We start from the raw sequence: 19,694 nt of genomic DNA, 5'->3' as shown, positions 1-19,694 counted from the left end.
TCCCCATGAAACTGATTGAGATCAAATGGTTGGTATGCAAATGCTGCATGAAAGTTTTACTGGTAAAACCTGAAGAATTATCATTCATGATTGACAGTTGGAAATGTGAAGGGAAGACCACAACCATGTGTGTTAAGTAGAGGTAAAGAAACAGATGCGTAGACCGTGATCCGCACATGCGCAGTAGCTTCGGGACCTTTAGTCCAGGAAAAAAAGGTTTGGGAAAAAAGTTCTGGGAAAAGTTGGATCAGCAGCCACTCCATATATTTTTAATGACCGCTATAAGGCCACACCACTATTGTTGGGGTACGCCCGCACCATTCCAACACAGAAAAGCTGCCTTTTAACATACTTAATTGCCATTTATTGGAAGGGAAACTATTTCACTCATAATTGAATTAATAATAGGCCATATTTCATAGAAATCTGGAAAGACTGGACAGTTACTTAAAGGTCGCTACAATGCTTCGGCCCATATTATCTTTATTGTGACCATAGTGTTAGGAGAAACCCACCACCTCAAACAAAGCATAACTAAACACTTGTTTTAGGAGATTGACAAGCCCGCCCGCCACATACTTGGTGAGTCACCACTCATACTCAACTTACTTTTTTCTCGGTTACGTCAATAGCGTTGAGTATTGGTAGTAACGTTCTCCATATACTTTCCTACAAGACTACAACACCCAGAATTATGTCAGGAACAGGACAATAAAAATTGCATTGATGTGATGGGTTAATATTTGCTTTCATACTTTCTTATGTGTGAATTGAAAAAGTCCCATAGCAATTTAGAATAATTATTTAAAAAATAGTTCAATGGTAGTCTATTGCTATTACCATACATTGAATAATAAATTAAGAATCAATATATTTCTTGAGAACTTGAGGATACAAGAGAAAAGGATACATCAGTAAATGTCCATGTTTACAAAAACCAAACATTATACATTTGGGAAAAGAAACATTCAAATTGACATTGATGATCTATTGCAAATAGGCCTACACAATTGTTTTATTTATTCTAGAGGTAATTGTAATATTGGCCATTTGAAACAATGTAATCATAACACAAAGAGGTCTATACATTGTTTCAGTAACTTCATGATACTCAGTTGTAACTTGAAAGTCCATACTGAGCTAGATTTATCCAGAGTAAACTAAGAAAACGTAGACACCCAAAAGTACATATGAACCAACCTTCATTTTCTAGCACTACATCCTGTTTTCCCCCCAGTAGCCTAATGAGTTTGGCATATGGTGAGGTTTAAGGGTTGTAGCCTACAACTGAGATGATTGTTAATATAAACAATCGAGAATAATTCAGTTGCAGCAACATTATGGCATGGTATATGTCAAATGTTTGTTTGATGCGTGTGTCAACATGCAAAATGACAACATGGGCAATATCAAGAAATTGAATACATTTTAAGGCTTCAACTTTAACATTTGTCAGTGTTCATAAAATGTCAAGCTGCAATAGCTTTTCGAATAACAGCGTACCAAGGCATGATGTGGTACCGAAGGCCAAACTATTGAAGGAAAACTGGCGCTTAAAAACCATCCATTGCATCGATGTCAATGGGGATTACGCGCGCATTTTAAATTGGTTATAATTTTAAATGGGTAATTAATTTAAGGAAACATATCATCGATGTAGCCTATACTTGTCAATTGAAAAATATAAAATAAATCGGCCTAGTGTTAATTGACCATGCAGATTTAATTTAGAATAGATAGCATAAATGACTATGGCTGCTGGATTTAGGCTATATTACCCAATAATATACCTACGGGTTTGCGTGTTGGGGTGACTTGTACTGAGTGATAGAAGTCTGGAAGGACTCTCTTCTTCACTTTTCGTTTTCTCACAGTTGTGGATGAGTCACTTTGATGCTCACTCTCGGGAATTTCGACAAGAGGCTTTTCCTCTGCAACTCGAGCGCGCGCCCTCCTGGCATGGCGCGGGCTGTGCCTGAAGCCCTGTAAAAACATGGCACATCATGTCCAAAAGGAGAGAGAAAAATATGCTGAAATCGTTTAATATGCTTGAGACATATAACTATTTGGATGATCAATATATTATTATGAATCACACTGACACATATTGCAATTAATGGATGAAACTGGGGTTTTGTATAGCTACAGGATCTAATAGTATAATCGTGTAATTAAGTACACTGAACAAAAATATAAATGCAACATGTAAAGTGTTGGTCCCATGTTCCATGAGCTGAAATAAAATATCCCAAAAATGTTCCATTTGTACAAAATGCTTATTTCTCTTAAATTTTGTGCACACATTTGTTTACATCTCTGTTAGTGATCATTTATCCTTTGCCAAGACAATACATCCACCTGACAGGTGTGGCATATCAAGAAGCTGATTAAGCTGCATAATCATTACACAGGTGTACCTTGTGCTGGGGGCAATAAAAGGCCACTCTAAAATGTGCAGTTTTGTCACACAACACAATGCCACAGATGTCTCAAGTTGAGGGAGTGTGCAATTGGCACACTGACTGCAGGAATGTCCACCAGAACGGTTGCCAGAGAATTTAATGTTAATTTCTCTACCAGAAACATTGTTTTAGAGAATTTGGCAGTACATCCAACCGGCCTCACAACCGCAGACCATGTGTAACCAAGCCAGCCCAGGACCTCCACATCCGGCTTCCTCACCTGCGGGATTGTCTGATACCAACCACCCAGACAGCTGATGAAACTGTGGGTTTGCACAACTGAAGAATTTCTGCACAAACTGTCAGAAACAGTCTCAAGGAAGCTCATCTGTGTGGTTGTCATCACGGCCCCATGTCGCAAGGATCTGTACACAACTCCTGGAAGCTGCACATTTCCCAGTTCTTCCATGGCCTGCATGCTCACTAGACATGTCACCCATTGAGGATGTTTGGGATGCTTTGGATCAATGTATATGACAGCATGTTCCAGTTCCCGCCAATATCTAGCAACTTCGAACAGCCATTGAAGAGGAGTGGGACAACATTCCACAGGCCACAATTAACAGCATGATCAACTCTATGAGAAGGAGATGTGTCACGCTGCATGAGGCAAATAGCAGTCACACCAGATACTGACTGTAACTCAGTAAAATCTTTGAAATTGTTGCGTTTATATTTTTGTTCAGTGTAGTTGGTTTTTAATGTACAATTTGTTTTAGCCTATATAGGCATATTTTGTCATTTTTCATTACAATGTGGATAATTTTTTTCAGAATTACAGTCAAACTGCAGAAAGTGCAGAATCAGTCACTTTATTTATTGATCACACATGCGCAATGAGCATAACACTAGTCTAACAATAGCACACCAACAAATCCAAAAAGTATACCGGTAAAGTATAATAAAAGTAACACAGAGCACCATTATACTTCCTTCACAATCTTGTATTTGGATAAATAAAAAATGTCTACTTACTGACCTTGACAGAAGTAATAGCCTAACCAATGATTGATTACCTCTGATCGAAAATGATGTGTCCGGAGACCAGCTTCTAGGACAAATGAAAATATTTTCTAACACTCGGATACCTTCAAACACACCACATATGAGGCCTGTTGTCTATGGCTACATTTAGGATATCATAATGATATAATAGGATACCATAAGACAAATTAATACTGTGTACGTTACAGTACACCTGTGAATAAGGTGGACAAGATACATTTGGACACTGACAGTAGCCTAATAGATGATTTCATCCTCAAGGCTATGCACATAGCAGTCTAAACTGTAGCCTATAGGCTATGTTTATCTGCTGAAAATAATGGCAATTCAAGTGTGTCAAACCGCTAAAAATAGCACATGGTACAGTTTAGGTTATAACCTATTTAACAGGTTATCGTGTGAAAATGCTTGAACATATTACAGACATGCCACGCATTTGGTTTGGTGGATTAGCCGCACTGCTTGGAGATGCTGACGCCTCTACTCACCGCGACTCCTTGAGCGCCCTGAAAGCACGGATTTAATAGGATGTTTCCCGTTACGAAGCCTCCGATGCCAGCAACAGAAAAAGAGAATTGTTGCAATAGTTCCCACCAATAGCAGCAATAATAACAAGACAACTTGAATACTATACGGTCTTAATAAAACCAAAAACGCCGCAGCAATCATTATAAAACGCGATGTAGGGCAGCGCCACCTCCACACAGATATCCGGCTCCACGTATACTGCCCTAAATGCTGAAAGCGAACGAATATATTGACACAGGATATAGTGAATTTCTCATCGCAGCCAGAAACATGGGCTACGCTACAGACTATTCTACAGTTCTATTGATTTCAATAACGTATTTTAAAGCATCAATCCATGACTCAGCCGAAGAGCTTTTTTACAACTCAAGCAGGGGGAGTAAGCGTCATGCATCTCTGAGCTCAGCACAGCAAAGATGTTGCAGGTGGAAGATATTTAAAGGTGTCAGCCCGGGAATCATGATCAGTCTCTATCATTAACCTGCTTAAATGTATAGTCTCCGATACATGATTAGAATACTGTAGGATGAAAAAGGCCATGTAGGCTATAAGGCTAGGCTGTAATAACACATAGGCCTAGTATAGGCCCATTTGTCATGAAATTACTCTGCTAAATAGAAAATTGCTAGTAGGCCAGCTGGCTAAGATAAAGCACAGAGGACGTTTTTGACATTGAGTATTTGACATGGAATGAAAATTATGTTCCATAATTTATATTTTTATTTTTACTAAAATATCAAATATGTAATTTTTTTCCAATAAAAATAATTGCCTTCATAATTAATGAATTAATGACGAGGACGAATTATTTTTCCACTTTTCCCCACAATGCGGCTGCAGCCCCGCCGTGAGCCTTTCATTAGAACTCCATATCCCAGGAACACCCGCAGGAGATCAACAATCCCGTTTGCGCGAAAACGCAATTTTGTGAGTGTCTGCTCGTGCTTATTATTTTCCTAATTTACCTTAACGATAATTAGCTAGCTAGTTATCTATCAAACTAGTTGGCTAGTTACATTGTTTACCGAATATTTGCATTAATTTAGAGATATAGCTACCAGCTTGTTGTGCAAGTACAGTAAGCAAGCTGTCTAACGTGTTTTCTTCCATGTTTCAACTAGCTAGCTAACTAGCTAGTCAGCATAAACTAACTAGCTAGTCAGCATAAGTGTTGGAGCAGTCATTCACACTAGTGCTAGAAGGGATTATAGCTAACTAGTCTTGAACCCACACGCGATGGCAGATTGGAGTAGGCTTGCATGAAAACAAACAATTGTTAAATTGCAGCTAGATAGCGAACGTTAACATTGTAACAATGTAAGTAAGCCATTTGTCATCCGTCCAGCCAGACATAATACTGAAGACGTTGATAGATAATAATTTTGACAACGTTGTTGATTATCTGTGCGATTTGGTTGAGTTGTCTGTTTTTTATGTAATTGTTTTCTCCAGATAAAATCAATGTCCTCCCCAATTGGAGCAGATGATGAAGATGAGGTGGAGTTTGTGTCAGTAAGTGATTTGTCATTTGTAGGAACAGGGTTCAAAGGTTTCTCTATCTACTAGCTATGTTGCCATTCACCTTTCCAGGAAAGTTAGGGGTAATAATTAACATTAAACATTTTCATCCAATGCATTAGTTTAAATGAAATTGACCAGTGTGAGTGGTCAATTGGTTAGTGTGAGTCAGTATATTTTTATACAACTGTCAAGAAAAAACACCTTTTAAGACAGTGTCCAGAAGAGTCAAGTGTTTGAATGACACAGTATCAGACAGTGTCTCATCCATTTAACTATCTCGTTTTAGGAGGCTCCACTCAGACCTGTACTGGAATGTATTGATTTACTGAGTGATGGGGAAGACGATGGAAGTTTACCCACAGCTGAGACAGTGAGTGTGTCAAGTGAAAGATAATACATTTAATACAAACTGTAATGACATGGAAAGGTGGTTGGAAGACCAGTTCCAAAAAGTTACATGTTATGTATGTAATATGTTTTGTGTACTTTTTTGTATGATTGTTAAGATTGAAGATGAGATTGAGCGACAGAAAGCTCAGGTCACCTCCACTTTGGACAGATTAGCTCGCCAAGTGGCTGTGGCGAAAAAGGAAAGAGCAGAGAAGTGTGAAGCCTTCAAGGTAAGGACACAAAGTTCAAACTGGTATGATCATCATATTAGCCATTGCAGCTTGTTGTGTATTTGTCTTTTGTGGGTGCTATTGTCTCTTCACAGTTCTTCATATTGGTCATGTCAATGCTTGCCTTATTTCAGGAGAAGCAAATCTCACAAAAGGCTCATGGACGGCAGGAGCTGGCATTTAGTCCCAATGGTAACGCATATGACGCCAAGCGCTGTGTGGATATGTGGTTAAAGATGCCAGGTAATGTAGTCTAGTTAGCCTCGGAAGGCTTTTTATTTTTTTACTTCAGATCTGGGCCCGTGTTCAAAACGGATCCTAGATCAGCGCTACAGGCACACATGAAATTTAATTTAATTTTGTAGAAAAGCAGGATCTCAGTCTTACCATTGTCTGTTCTTAGGTGTCAATACTGGAGCTAGCTGGAGACGCAGACAGGTCCCCTTTCCCACCGGTAGCTCATCCACACATACCTGTCCAGTGATCAACTGTGGTCGGGTTTATGACAACGTACCTCTCCTAGAAGGTCACTTGAAAAGGTTAAATTATGAGATTTATATTTCTATAACCATTATACATAATAAACAACCTACTTTTAATTTAGCCCTGAGAACCTTTTTTTTCTGTCTGCAGGTTTGACCACTCTCCTTGTGACCCAACCATCTACCTGAAAGGAAGCCCAACCGAGCTGTTTGCTTGYGTTGCTTGTGGTCTTAATTTTGAAACCAAAGAAGCTTGGAAGGTGCATCAGCAGTCAAAGGTTGGTTATGCCTGTAAAATCAACTACTGTTAGAAATGGCTGCACTTTGAATTGTGTTCAGTCACTGCTGTCATTCAAATGTGCTCTATGCAGTAATCATACCTACAAATAGCCCTAAAGTAAAGGAATCAAATACCATTAGGGAAAAATTGAATTTTTGAATGCCGTTTTGGTAGTCCGATCGACCACCTTCACACAGTAGTGCCTTCCTGTTTGGTTCTCGGTAGGAGGTTGAAAACATAAACAGTGTAACAATACTTCACATTCCTGAAACATATTTTGTTATTGGATGGAGGACCTCAAAATGATCACTAAGAAAATAGTGTTGACATCTATCACTACCAAAGCAGTAGAGAGCAGCATTTAGCTGTGACCCAAATAAAAAATGGAATGTTATTTTATTTGTCACATGCTTTGTTAACAGGTGTAGACTAACAGTGAAAATTCTTACGGGTCCTTTTCTAGCAATGCAGAGAAAAATATCAAATATAAATAGTGACAAGAGGAATAAATATACAGTGAATAACAAGTACAAATAACAAACATGGCTATATACAGGGAGTACCAGTAGCAAGTCGATTTGAGGTAGCTATGTACATATTGGTAGGGGTAAACTGACTAGGCAACAGGATAAATAATAGACTTTGCTGTAGCAGCAGCGTATGTAGTGAGTGTGTGGCGACAGTGTGGATTTTGTGTGTGTATGTATGTAGTGCTCGTGTGTGTGTTGGGTTGTCGGTGTATGTATGTATGTGTGTGGGTAGAGTACAGTGTGTGTGCATATAGTCAGTACAAGTGAGTTGGTGCAAAAAAGGGTCAATGCCGGTAGTCCGGGTAGCCATTTGATTAGCTATTTAGCAGCCTTGTTTAGCAGTCTTATGATTGGGGGTAGAAGCTGTTCAGGGTTTTGTTGGTTCCAGACTGCACTGGTCTCGCTTGCCATGCGGTATTAGAGAGAACAGTCCATTGTACATTTTGTGCGACTTTCTCTGGGGGGAGGGGTCCAAATCAGATTTTTGGGGTGGATAACTTACTGATATATCTGCCGATATACTGTTTTACAGCAAGGAACTGAAAAACAGTAATTTTTCCCAGACTGAATTTTCATAAATTGCCATCCAAAAGAGCAATTGTCCAATAACTATGGTTCAAATGTTGATTTCATACATTGTGACAAAAATATAAAAGCAACAATTTCAAAGATTTAACTGTGTTACAGTTCATATAAGGAAATTAGTCATTTGAAATCATTTAATTAGGCTCTATTCTATGGATTTCACATGACTGGGCAGGGGTGCAGCCATGGGTGGGCCTTGGAGGGCATAGGCCAACCCACTTGGCAGCCAGGCCAGGCCAAGCCAGTCAGAATGAGTTTTCCCCCACAAAAGGGCTTTATTACAGACAGAAATACTCCTCAGTTTCATCAGCTGTCCGGGTGGCTGGTCTCAGACAATCCCGCAGATGAAGAAGCCGGATGTTGAGGTTCTGGGCTGGCGTGGTAACACATGGTCTGCGGTGGTGAGGCTCGTTGGACGTACTGCCAAATTCTCTAAAATGACGTTGGAGGCAGCTTATGGTAGAGAAATGAACATTAAATTATCTGGCAACAGCTCTGGTGGACATTCCTTCAGTCAGCATGCCAATGTCACGCTCCCTCAACTTGATACAAACTTGTGGTGTTGTGTGACACAATTGCACATTTTAAAGTGGCTTTTTATTGTCCCCTGCACTAGGTGCCCCTGTATTGATCATACTTTTTAATCAGCTTCTTGATATGCCACACCAGACAGGTGGATGGATTATCTTGGCAAAGGAGAAATGCTCACTAACGGGGTTGTAAACAAATTTGTGCACAATTTGAGAGATGTTTTTGTGTATGGAACATTTCTGGAATTTTTTATTTCAGCTCATGAAACATGGGACCAACACTTTACATGTTGCGTTTTTATATTTTTATTCAGTGTATGTATGTCACTGTGAGGACGTCGTCATCGATGCACTTATTAACGAAGCCGGTGACTGATGTGGTGAACTCCTCAATGTTATCGGATGAATCACGGAACATATGTGGTAGCTTCCCGTCCGCTTCGTCATTGAGAGGTCTTAGTGCCAGCATAGGTTTATGGTGGTAAAAAGACAGCTATGAAAAATATTGATTAACTCTCTTGGTAAGTAGTATGGTCTGCAGTTTATCATGAGGTATTCTAACTCAGGCGAGTAAAAACTCCAGACTTCCTTAACATTAGAGATTGCGCACCAGAGACACACCCCTCCTCCCTTTGTCTTACCCGAGTCTGCCTTCCGATCTTGACGATGCATAGAAACACCAGCGAGATGTATATCCATGACCTCGTTCAGCCACGACTCTGAGAAACAGGATATTACAGTTTCAGGTACTGTTGATGGGATAGTCTCAAACTAGTTTGTTCTTCAGTGATTGCCATACTATTTTGTCTCTTAAACTAAAATAAGGATATTTAAGTATTAATTTATTTTCAACCACAGATATTGGATACAGATTTCAATCCAGACAAAGTCTTAAACTTGTACTGTGTGTAACAATTCTCTATTCTTATTTTCTTAAGCTGTCCTCCCCTGATGAAGACCATGACCACACTCAGACCTGCCAGCCGATCGTGTGCTTCGCCTGCCCTGCCTGCTATCTCCTCTTTTACATCAGGGACGAGTGCCTCCAGCATATGTCGGCCAAAAACCACTTCTCTCAGTCCATCATCATGAGTGGTAAGCCTCAACTGCCTGTTCCACTGTAAATCATCTTTAGTCATATATATATATATATATATATATATATATATATATATATATCGCCCCGGGTAATTGTATTTAGGCAGGGAGAGCAAATATTTGGGGCATATAGACTTTTTTATTTTTTTATGCAGTTTGTGGCATTTCTATAGAGCAAATATTTTGTGTGAATGAATAGTGCTTGGTCAGGATAACAGCCATTACACTGCTACTAAATAAATAAAAGACAATTTTATTTGTCACATGCACCGATTACAACAGGTGTAGACCTTACGGTGAAATGCTTACTTAACCAACAATGCAGCTCAAGAAATAGTTATTTCTTTGTATCCTCCATTGAAACGTGTAACCAGATATTTTGTTCTCTTTCTGGATAAAAGAAACTAAAGGGACAGCATTGCCAGTTCCCTTCCCACGATATGCAAAGAATCGTCTCATTGCTTTGTGTAAGGAAGTTTCATTCAGCGTGAGATGTACGACGTGCCAGAAGGGGCTTAACTCACACATGGAAGCACAGGCCCACTTCAAGTAAGTTTATACCGGTATGTGTTATTAGTATAGTTTTAAAGTCAGTATGGTACATTCAATTACATGGTTGTTAAATAGGCAGGTAAAGTGTAATTACAGTGTAGGTACATATTGTTACACACTGATTTATTGTCTTATACACAGACAAACAAAAATAACCATGGACATACATATTTAAAACCTGTCTAGGACATGCGTTCCGCTAGCGGAACCCCTCGACAACATTCCGCTGAAAAGGCAGCGCGGGAAATACAAAATATATTTTTTAAATATGTAACTTTCACACATTAACAAGTCCAATACAGCAAATGAAAGATAAACATCTTGTTAATCTACCCATCGTGTCCGATTTCAAAAATGCTTTACAGCGAAAGCACAACATATGATTATGTTTGATCACCACCAAGTCAAAAAAAGACAGACATTTTTCCAGCCAAAGATAGGAGTCACAAAAAGCAGAAATAGAGATAAAATTCATCACTAACCTTTGATGATCTTCATCGGATGACACTCATAGGACTTCATGGTACACAATACATATATGTTTTGTTCAATAAAGTTAATATTTATATTCAAAAACCTCAGTTTACATTGGCGCCATGTTCAGAAATGCCTCCAAAATATTCTGAGAAATTGCAGAGAGCCACGTCAAATAACATAAATACTCATCATAAACTTTGATGAAAGATACATGTTTTACATAGAATTAAAGATACACTTGTTCTTAATGCAACCGCTGTGTCAGATTTCAAAAAAACTTTACGGAAAAAGCAAACCATGCAATAATCTGAGACGGCGCTCAGAAGAAAAAAAAAATCTCCGCCATTTTGGAGTCAACAGAAATCAGAAATTACACTATAAATATTCCCTTACCTTTGATGATCTTCATCAGAATGCACTCCCAGGAATCCTAGTTCCACAATAAATTGTTGTTTTGTTCGATAATGTCCATTTATTTATGTCCAAGTAGCTACTTTTGTTAGCACGTTTAGTACACATATCCAAACGCTCGTGCAGGTCCAGCCGAACGTCGGACGAAAACTTCAAAAAGTAATATTACAGGTCGAAGAAACTTGTCAAACTAGTATAGAATCAATCTTTAGGATGTTGTTATCATAAATATTCAATAACGTTCCAACCGGAGAATTCCTTTGTGTGTAGAGAAGCAATGGAACGCAGGTCGCTATTATGTGAAACGCGCGTGACCAGGACCTGGCACTTTGCCAGACCACTGACTCAAACAGCTCCCATCCGGCTCCACATCACAGTAGAAGCCTCATTGAAGGTTCTACAGACTGTTGACATCTAGTGGAAGCCGTAGGAAGTGCAAACAGATCCATATCCTACTGTGCATTCAATAGGGACTGAGTTGAAAATCGACCAACCTCAGATATCCCACTTCCTGTTTGGATTTTTCTCAGGTTTTCGCCTGCCATATGAGTTCTGTTACACTCACAGACATCATTCAAACAGTTTTAGAAACTTCAGAGTGTTTTCTATCCAATAGTAATACTAATATGCATATACTAGCATCTGGGACAGAGTAGGAGGCAGTTCACTCTGGGCATGCTATTCATCCAAAAGTGAAAATGCTGCCCCCTATCCCAAAAAAGTTAACAAATCATTGATTATAGAGAGTGGCACCCTCTTTCCAATAGCTAAAGATCCAAAGCTTCTGCGCATGTGCGGGATTCCCTACTTCACACAGTCTCAGCTCTACTTGTTCGGCTGCCCAGAGAAAAGGCTACTCTGGTGAATTTCAGTGATGAATGGTGCTCGCTTAGTAAAGTTCGATCAAAGCTGAATCAATGACTGCAAGATCCTTTGGCACCGCAGCCACGGCCTTGATTATAACCCTCACTTCCATCATATGGATAATAGGGTTTTGACGATACCAGTATTGCAATATTCTTCGCATGGCAAAAATGGAAATATGTAATATATTGTGTGCTGTAGCTTGGAAAATAAATAAATGTGACGCTGGATCACAACATAATGATGTTTGTTTCCAACATTCGGGCTGTTTTCCTAAATAAGTTTTGTTGCCTTGCCACGATACTAACAAGTATCGCAATATTGGTATCGTTCCGGCCCTAATGGATAGATGATCTAATTTTCGTTCATGTTATCTCTGCTTGTTTTTTGTTCCCTTCTGCCTCAGTGTGCAGTGCAGACAGGGCGCTGCCAGGGCTGAGGCAGAGAAAACAGTGGTGCAGGTCATGAAACAACTACAAGTGCTGGGCCAGTGCGCTGTGTGTTGCAAACTGTTCCTCCACCAAGGTGATGTTGAGAGGCATAAAGAATTGAGTCAGCACAATACTGAGGTCAACTGCACCATGGAAAAGGCAATTCTGCACTACAGCAATTTCTATGAAATCCAACACGCCAAGAGGGCTGCAGCGACGTCGCGGCCCAAACAGTCAAAAGGTCCTGTAACCCCCTCTCAGAAGAGGGACAAGGAGAGAGGTGATTCTGTTGGATCCCCAGCCAAGCGCCAGAGACGCGGGGGAGCTTTGAATGGCAGCGCTGGGCCCTCAAGGAGTTGCTTGATAGTTGCGTGGTTTTGTGAGTGTGGTCAGCGCTTTTCAGAGGAGGCCATGGCCAGCAAGCACCTTTTTGCTGCCAATCAGATCTTCCATCAATGTGGCGTGTGTGGAAAGCATATGGGAGAGTCGTCCATCACTCGCCTGCACATGAGCCGTTTTCACGGCGGTGCCCACCTCTCAAACTTCCTCTTCCACTGCCGGCTGTGCAAGGTTGACATGCCGCGCCACGAGGACATCCTGTTGCATGTGTCAGAGGCCCACAGTGGACACACTTACTTCAGGGAGAGAGCGGTATCAGACGAGGAGCCTGCTCCCATTCCCTATGCCAAACCCTCCACCAGTGGCAGACCCAGACCAAGCGCCCTCACTGATGTCAGGACTAGAACTACAACTCCCACATCTCCTCCCAAACAGGACGAGAGGTGGATTTGCAGGATGTGTGAGGACATCTTTAACTCGGAGCAAGCTGTGCACAAGCACTGCAGAGATGTGAGCAACCACAGTTTCCAGAGGTTTGCCTGTGGCCACTGCCCACAGAAGTACTTCAAGGAGGCCACAGTACGCAGGCACTGTATGAACGAGCACAGCAACCAAATAGTGACGCGGTACTTCTGTGGGCTCTGTGACAGCATGGAGTATGACACTGAGGGGGAGTTCCAAGAGCACTATAGGGGCCTTCACAGTAAGGACTACTACCGCATGGGTGAGCCTGAGGTTGATAGACCCACTGAGGCCGAAAACTACAACTCCAGTCCATTGGCAACAGCCAGTGAAAGGCATGAATGTCTGTGTCCATGCATGTCATCAGAAAAGGACAAAGATGAAAGGAAGGCTACCTTCACACGATGCATGAAGCGGCTATCCAGTGAAGACAAATGCAGCTACGTGTGTGCACCATGCGACGTCCAGGTGTCCTCCTTTGCCCAGATAAAGACTCATGTCCACTCTCAACACAAAGCCTTGGGGCTAGAGAATACCTTTGACGTGGTGTGTGGATCCTGTCAGGAGAGTCATAAGGACGTTCCGAGTTTCCATAACCACTACCACTCCCAGCACTGCCCTCTGGAGCCTTGCTTGAGCTCCAGGGATGGAGGTGAGAGTCATACGGGGAAGGTAGCAGCTTCCTCTGCTGTCAAGACACTGGTTGCTGTGGAGATCAAACCAGAAGTGAATGGCAAGTCTGCTTTGGACTATCTTCCATGATTCATTTCCACTGCACTGACCTTCCTGCTCTTAGAAAACTGATTTGATTTATTACTGTATTTTTATTTTATAGAGGAGGAGTTTGAAGATGTGAAACATGCCATTGCTATGAACTTGGATGAGGTCAGAGATGACACTGAAGCTCATGGAGGTGATGATTATTTTTTTGTCTTCCCATCTGTTCAGTGATTTGGTGAATGACATCTGCCGTAGCCATTATATAGCTATAGAAGGTTTCTTGGAAATTGTGTGTTTTTTAAACAGAGAATCTCTTGTTTTTTGTCAATTTTTCTTGTTTCAGATGAATCTGATGAGGAGATGAAGCGTGCCTTGGCTTTAAGTGTGGAAGAAGCAAGAGAGCCAACTGACTTTGATATTGGTGTGTAACACCTTTACTTATCTTGGTTTATTTGAGGACCTTTTCATTAGTTACATTTGCTTTGACCGTTTGCACGATGCCTTGTTTGAATGGCCAGAAAGGTTCTGTCTGTCAGCTTTGAAGCTGTTGCCCAGGCCATGTAGGTGTAGCAAAATAAAAACAAGATGATACTTCTCTTTTTTACCAGCATTACATGCTTGAAGAATAACCTCAGTGTGAGTATGTCTAATCAAATCATAGTAACATTAAATGCACACTGGGACATTCAGATAGTTGGTGGTTTGTAGTTTCTGTAGAGAACTGTGAACACTTTTTGGATGGTTTTGAGATTGTCACAACATTAGACACTGACACAAGTTATGTGCTGCAGCATGTCTTATTGAAGTTGACATTATTTGATATTTGTTCTGTTTCCCCTTCCTCCCCAACGTATCTTCACAGAGATGGAGGAAGCACTCAAAAGAAGCCTTCTGGAATACTGATCAGTGGATGTTATTTTCTGAGAACCTGTCATTAATTTGGTTTATGGCAATTTATGTATTTAGTTTTATGTGTAACACATATCAGCTACTTTCAACAACACTTCAAGACAGGGTTGTACTGATGTGATTACACAGTAATAACTGTAGTAACAACATTATTTGTGAACTATAAAGATTGAGGCATACCATGTATGCATCTTTATCACATGTTCAGAGCTTTTTATTTAATTTAATAAAGATGATCATTATTTTCTTTCTCTTTGATGTTAAAATTTCAATCATCACTGGATATTGTCAAATAAATTAGCGATGGTTCCCTCCAAAAAAATGTAGCATACTTTTGTGGCACAGTCGATGCCACGCATGGCTACAGGCCAGAAGGTTGAGGGTTCGCCGACCACCACGGACGAGCTAACTCTCCCTGCTTATTACATTACAGATCAAAGCCATCTGCAGACAATGATCAGGTAGAAATCAGATGTTCAACATTTTGATGCTATATTAATAAATATATCAAATATATGCAACACATTTTCCACTGACAGGTTTCTGTGCCAATGGACCACACTACCAAAAAGGGAAGCAAACTGACTTTGTCGCTTTAATATCAGGGTTTGCATTTTCAACACCACAATAAAATAGACTGTCAATCTCAAACAGAAAATGGGCCTACAATCCTCCTTACCTTGTAGGTCTACTCAGCATCGAAGGCTTGGCTTGACAATCTCTGAATGTCATTACACTTTTCTGTATTTTGTAACAGATGTCTCTCCATCAAATAGCCTCTGCACAGTTCGGATGCTGAAATTATATTTTGGACAAACGTGCGTAGCTAGCCTACTGGAGACGAAATAGCCTAATCAGAGCCAAACATTGTGACTGGTTGTATTTATGCCACACATAAAGCATGCCTGCTACTGTGGCTTTCTAGAATTTATAAACTGGAAAGTAGACCCACAACTGACCCAAATGGAATGATACATTTAAATCACAGGGCTATTGTGCTGAGTAGAATTGTGTATTCACTTGAAAACAATGCGATTATTCTTGTAAAAGGCGATATGCTCCTTAACAGGAATGTAAACAAATTTGTGCACAACCTTTTAGAGAAATAAGCTTTTTTGTGCGTATGGAACATTTCTGGAATCCTTTATTGCCGCTCATGTAACATGGGACCAACACTTTACATGTTGTTTATATTTTTGTTCAGTATATATTCCTTCCTCCCACTCCTACAGCCAAATCACATGTAAACCTTTGCAAATATGAGCAAATTAGCCATTCTATGCAGGATTATGTTATAAAGCTCAGGTGCATTCTGTTTCCATTGATCATCTTTGAGACGTTTCAACAACTTGATTGGAGTCCACCTGTGGTCAATTCAATTGATTGGACATGATTTGGAAAGGCACACACCTGTCTATATAAGGTCCCACAGTTGACGATGCATGTCAGAGCAAAAACCAAGCTATGAGGTCAAAATAATTGTCTGTATAAGCTCCAAGACAGGATTGTGTCAAGGCACAGATCTGGGGAAGGGTACCAAAAAATCTCTGCAGCATTAAAGGTCCCCAAGAACACTGTCCTCCATCATTCTTAAATGGAAGAAGTTTGGAACCACTAAGACTTCCTAGAGCTGGCCATCCGGCCAAACTGAGCAATCGGGGGAGAAGGGCCTTGGTCAGGGAGGTGACCAAGAACCCAATGGTCACTCTGACAGAGCTCTAGAGTTCCTCTGTGGAGATGGGGGAAACTTACAGAAAGACGACCATCTCTGCAGCACTCCGCCAATCAGGCATTTATGGTAGAGTGGCCAGATGGAAGCAACTCCTCAGTAAAAGGCACGACAGCCCGCTTGGAGTTTGCCAAAAGGCACCGACCATGAGAAACAAGATTCTCTGGTCTGATGAAAGCAAGATTCATCTCTTTGGCCTGAATGCCAAGCATCACGTCTGGAGAAAACCTGGTACCATCCCTAGGGTGAAGTATGGTGGTGACAGCATCATGCTGTGGGGAGGTTTTTCAGCAGCAGGGAGACTAGTCAGGATAGAGGGAAAGATGAAAGGAGCAAAGTACAGACAGTGGTGGGAAAAGTACTCAATTATCATACTTGAGTAAAGATACCTTAATAGAAAATTACTCGTGAAAGTCACCTAGACAAATACTACTTGAATAAAAGTCTAAAAGTATTTGGTTTTAAATATACTTAAGTATCAAAAATAAATGGAATTGTTAAAACGTACTGAAGAATCAATTGTGAAAGTATAAATAATTTAAAATTCCTCATATTAAGCAAACCAGACAGCACAATTTTCTTGTTTATTTTTATTGACGGTGAGCCAGGGGCACACTCCAACACTCAGACATAATTTACAAACTAAGCATTTGTGTTTAGTGAGTCCGCCAGATCAGAGGTAATGAGTACTTTTGGGTGTCAGGTAAAATGTATGGAGTAAAAAGTACTTTATTTTCTTTAGGAATGTAGTGAAGTAAAAGTAACCAACAATATAAGTAGTAAAGTGCAGATATGCCATAAAACTACTTAAGTAGTACTTTAAAGTATTTTTACTTAAGTACATTACACTACTGAGTACAGAGAGATCCTTGATGAAAACCTGATCCAGAGCGCTCAGGACCTCAGACTGGGGCAAAGGTTCACCTTCCAACAGGACAATGACCTTAAGCACACAGCCAAGAACGCAGGAATGGCTTCGGGACAAGTCTCTGAATGTCCTTGAGTGGCCCAGCCAGATTCCCCATACTTGAACCCGATCGAACATCTCTGGAGAGACCTGAAAATAGCTGTGCAGCAACGTTCCCCATCCAACCTGACAGAGCTTGAGAGGATCTGCAGAAAAGAAGGGGAGAAACTCCCTAAATGCAGGTGTGCCAAGCTTGTAGCGTCATACCCAAGAAGACTTCAACAAAGTACTGAGTAAAGGGTCTGAATACTTATGTAAATGTTTTTTTTTTTGTATTAGCAAAAATTTCAACATCTGTTTTTGCTTTGTCATTGATGTGTAGATTGATGGGGCAAAAAAACAATTTAATCAATTTTAGTATAATGCTGTAACGTAACAATGTGGAAAAAGTGAAGTGGTCTGAATACTTTCCGAAGGCACTGTAGGCCTTAAAAGTAAATATAAAGGAAGATGCATATAGACCTATCTTAGTTGTTTTTTTAACCCCTTTTTCGTGATTTCTAATTGGTAGATACAGACTTGTTCCATCGCTGCAACTCCCGTGCTGACTCGGCAGAGCTGAAGGTCAAGAGCCATGCGTCCTCAGAAACACGGCCCTGCGAAGCCGCACTGCCCGCCACATGGAGTCGCTAGAGCGTGATGGGACATGGACATCCCGGCCGGCCAAACCCTCCCCTAAACCCGACAACGCTGGGACAAATGTGCGCCGCTTCATTGGTCTCCCAGTCATGGTCGGCTACGAAACAGCCTGGGATCGAACCCTAGACCGCTGCGCCACTCGGGAGGCCCCTATAGACATATCTTAAACTAGACTAAGTACGGAGCACAACATTAAAAAGACGGTACGAACTTAATTTCGCCACTGAAAATATCTCAATAAAATGAAAGAAAAATATTTTTGCATATAGAACTGGTTTAGATTTTTAAATAGGTCTATAATAATGATATATAATAATATTAATAACAATGATAAAACAAACGACGGGTCCAATCGTGTCCAGTCAGTAAATTAATTTTAATTGCACATACCCGAGACTATGGCAATTATATCAGATCCACCCAGATCCGAGACAAAAGTCTGACTATAGTACCCGGACCCTCTCAAAATAATGGATCTGTTGGACCTGTGAAGACCTCCATCTCCAACCCTCCCTAAAGCAAAACAAAAGTAAGACAACCCTCCTCTATTTTGTATCGAAGTCCAGAGAGGACATATGAATAAGAAAATTGTTCCTTATGTCGAGATCACAACTTATTTATCTCATGAACACTACATAACATAAGTTTTGTCGAGATCACAAGATAATTTTCTTGTGATCACGACCTAACAATATTTTTTTTATCGAGATCATGAGGTACTCAAAAGTACAACATATCATCCATACATTTGTTCAGATGCACAATAACCAGATCATCAAGGAGCCCTGCAACTGCGTTGTTCAAAATGCGGGCATTTAAGCCCTGAACAATGCCTGACAGGCAGCCGTCTTTTTTTATTTAACCCTTATTTTACCAGGTAAGTTGACTGAAAAAACATTCTCATTTACAACAATGACCTGGGGAATAGTTACAGGGGTGAGGAGGGGGGATGAATGAGCCAATTGGAAGCTGGGTGTGATTGGGTGGCCATGATGGTATGAGGGCCAGATTGGAAACAGATAACCAGATACAGTTAACACCCATACTCTTACGATTAATGCCATGGAAAATACATTTAAACTCAGTTCTTCACAATTCCTGAAATTTAATCCAAGCAAAAATTCCCTGTCTTAGGTCAGTTAGGATCACCACTTTATTTTAAGAATGTGAAATGTCAGAATAATAGTAGAGAGAATGATTTATTTCAGCTTTTCTTTCATCACATTCCCAGTGGGTCAGAAGTGGGTCACTCAATTAGTATTTGGTAGCAATGCCTTTAAATTGTTTAACTTCGGTCAAACGTTTTGGGTAGCCTTGCACAAGCTTCCCACAAGAAGTTGGGTGAAGTTTGGCCCATTCCTCCTGACAGAGCTGGTGTAACTGAGTCAGGTTTGTAGGCCTCCTTGCTCGAACACGCTTTTTCAGTTCTGCCCACAAATTTTCTATAGGATTGAGGTGAGGGCTTTGTGATGGCCACTGCAATAGCTTGACTTTGTTGTCCTTTAGCATACTTCCAAAGTTGTGGCAAAATGGCCTGGGGTCATTGTCCATTT

The 19,694-nt window shown here is 40.6% G+C and overlaps 1 protein-coding gene across 4 annotated transcripts; it reads left to right on the top strand.

The window, feature by feature from the left end:
- The first annotated feature begins 4,849 nt into the window (after window positions 1-4,849).
- On the top strand, window positions 4,850-15,057 carry LOC111978329 (E3 SUMO-protein ligase ZNF451). 4 transcript variants are annotated; one of them, XM_070448592.1, is made up of 14 exons: window positions 4,850-4,922; window positions 5,448-5,507; window positions 5,803-5,886; window positions 6,023-6,136; window positions 6,271-6,379; window positions 6,540-6,675; window positions 6,770-6,896; window positions 9,482-9,638; window positions 10,043-10,190; window positions 12,352-13,910; window positions 14,013-14,090; window positions 14,241-14,318; window positions 14,506-14,533; window positions 14,760-14,871. In XM_070448592.1, the coding sequence occupies exons 2-13, from the start codon at window positions 5,457-5,459 to the stop codon at window positions 14,517-14,519; spliced, it is 2,655 nt and encodes an 884-aa protein (XP_070304693.1). In that variant the 5' UTR covers window positions 4,850-4,922; window positions 5,448-5,456; the 3' UTR covers window positions 14,520-14,533; window positions 14,760-14,871. The 4 variants fall into 4 exon arrangements, with proteins under 4 accessions (XP_070304693.1, XP_070304692.1, XP_023864102.1 ...); XM_070448591.1 differs by lacking the exon at window positions 14,506-14,533 and having other exon boundaries at window positions 14,016-14,090; window positions 14,760-15,057; XM_024008334.2 differs by lacking the exon at window positions 14,506-14,533 and having other exon boundaries at window positions 14,760-15,057.
- Window positions 15,058-19,694: the final 4,637 nt, after the last annotated feature.

This window comes from Salvelinus sp. IW2-2015, linkage group LG18, assembly GCF_002910315.2.
Source record: "Salvelinus sp. IW2-2015 linkage group LG18, ASM291031v2, whole genome shotgun sequence".
In the NCBI taxonomy this organism is placed as follows: Eukaryota; Metazoa; Chordata; class Actinopteri; order Salmoniformes; family Salmonidae; genus Salvelinus; species Salvelinus sp. IW2-2015.
This window is presented reverse-complemented; position numbering and strand designations above follow the sequence as displayed.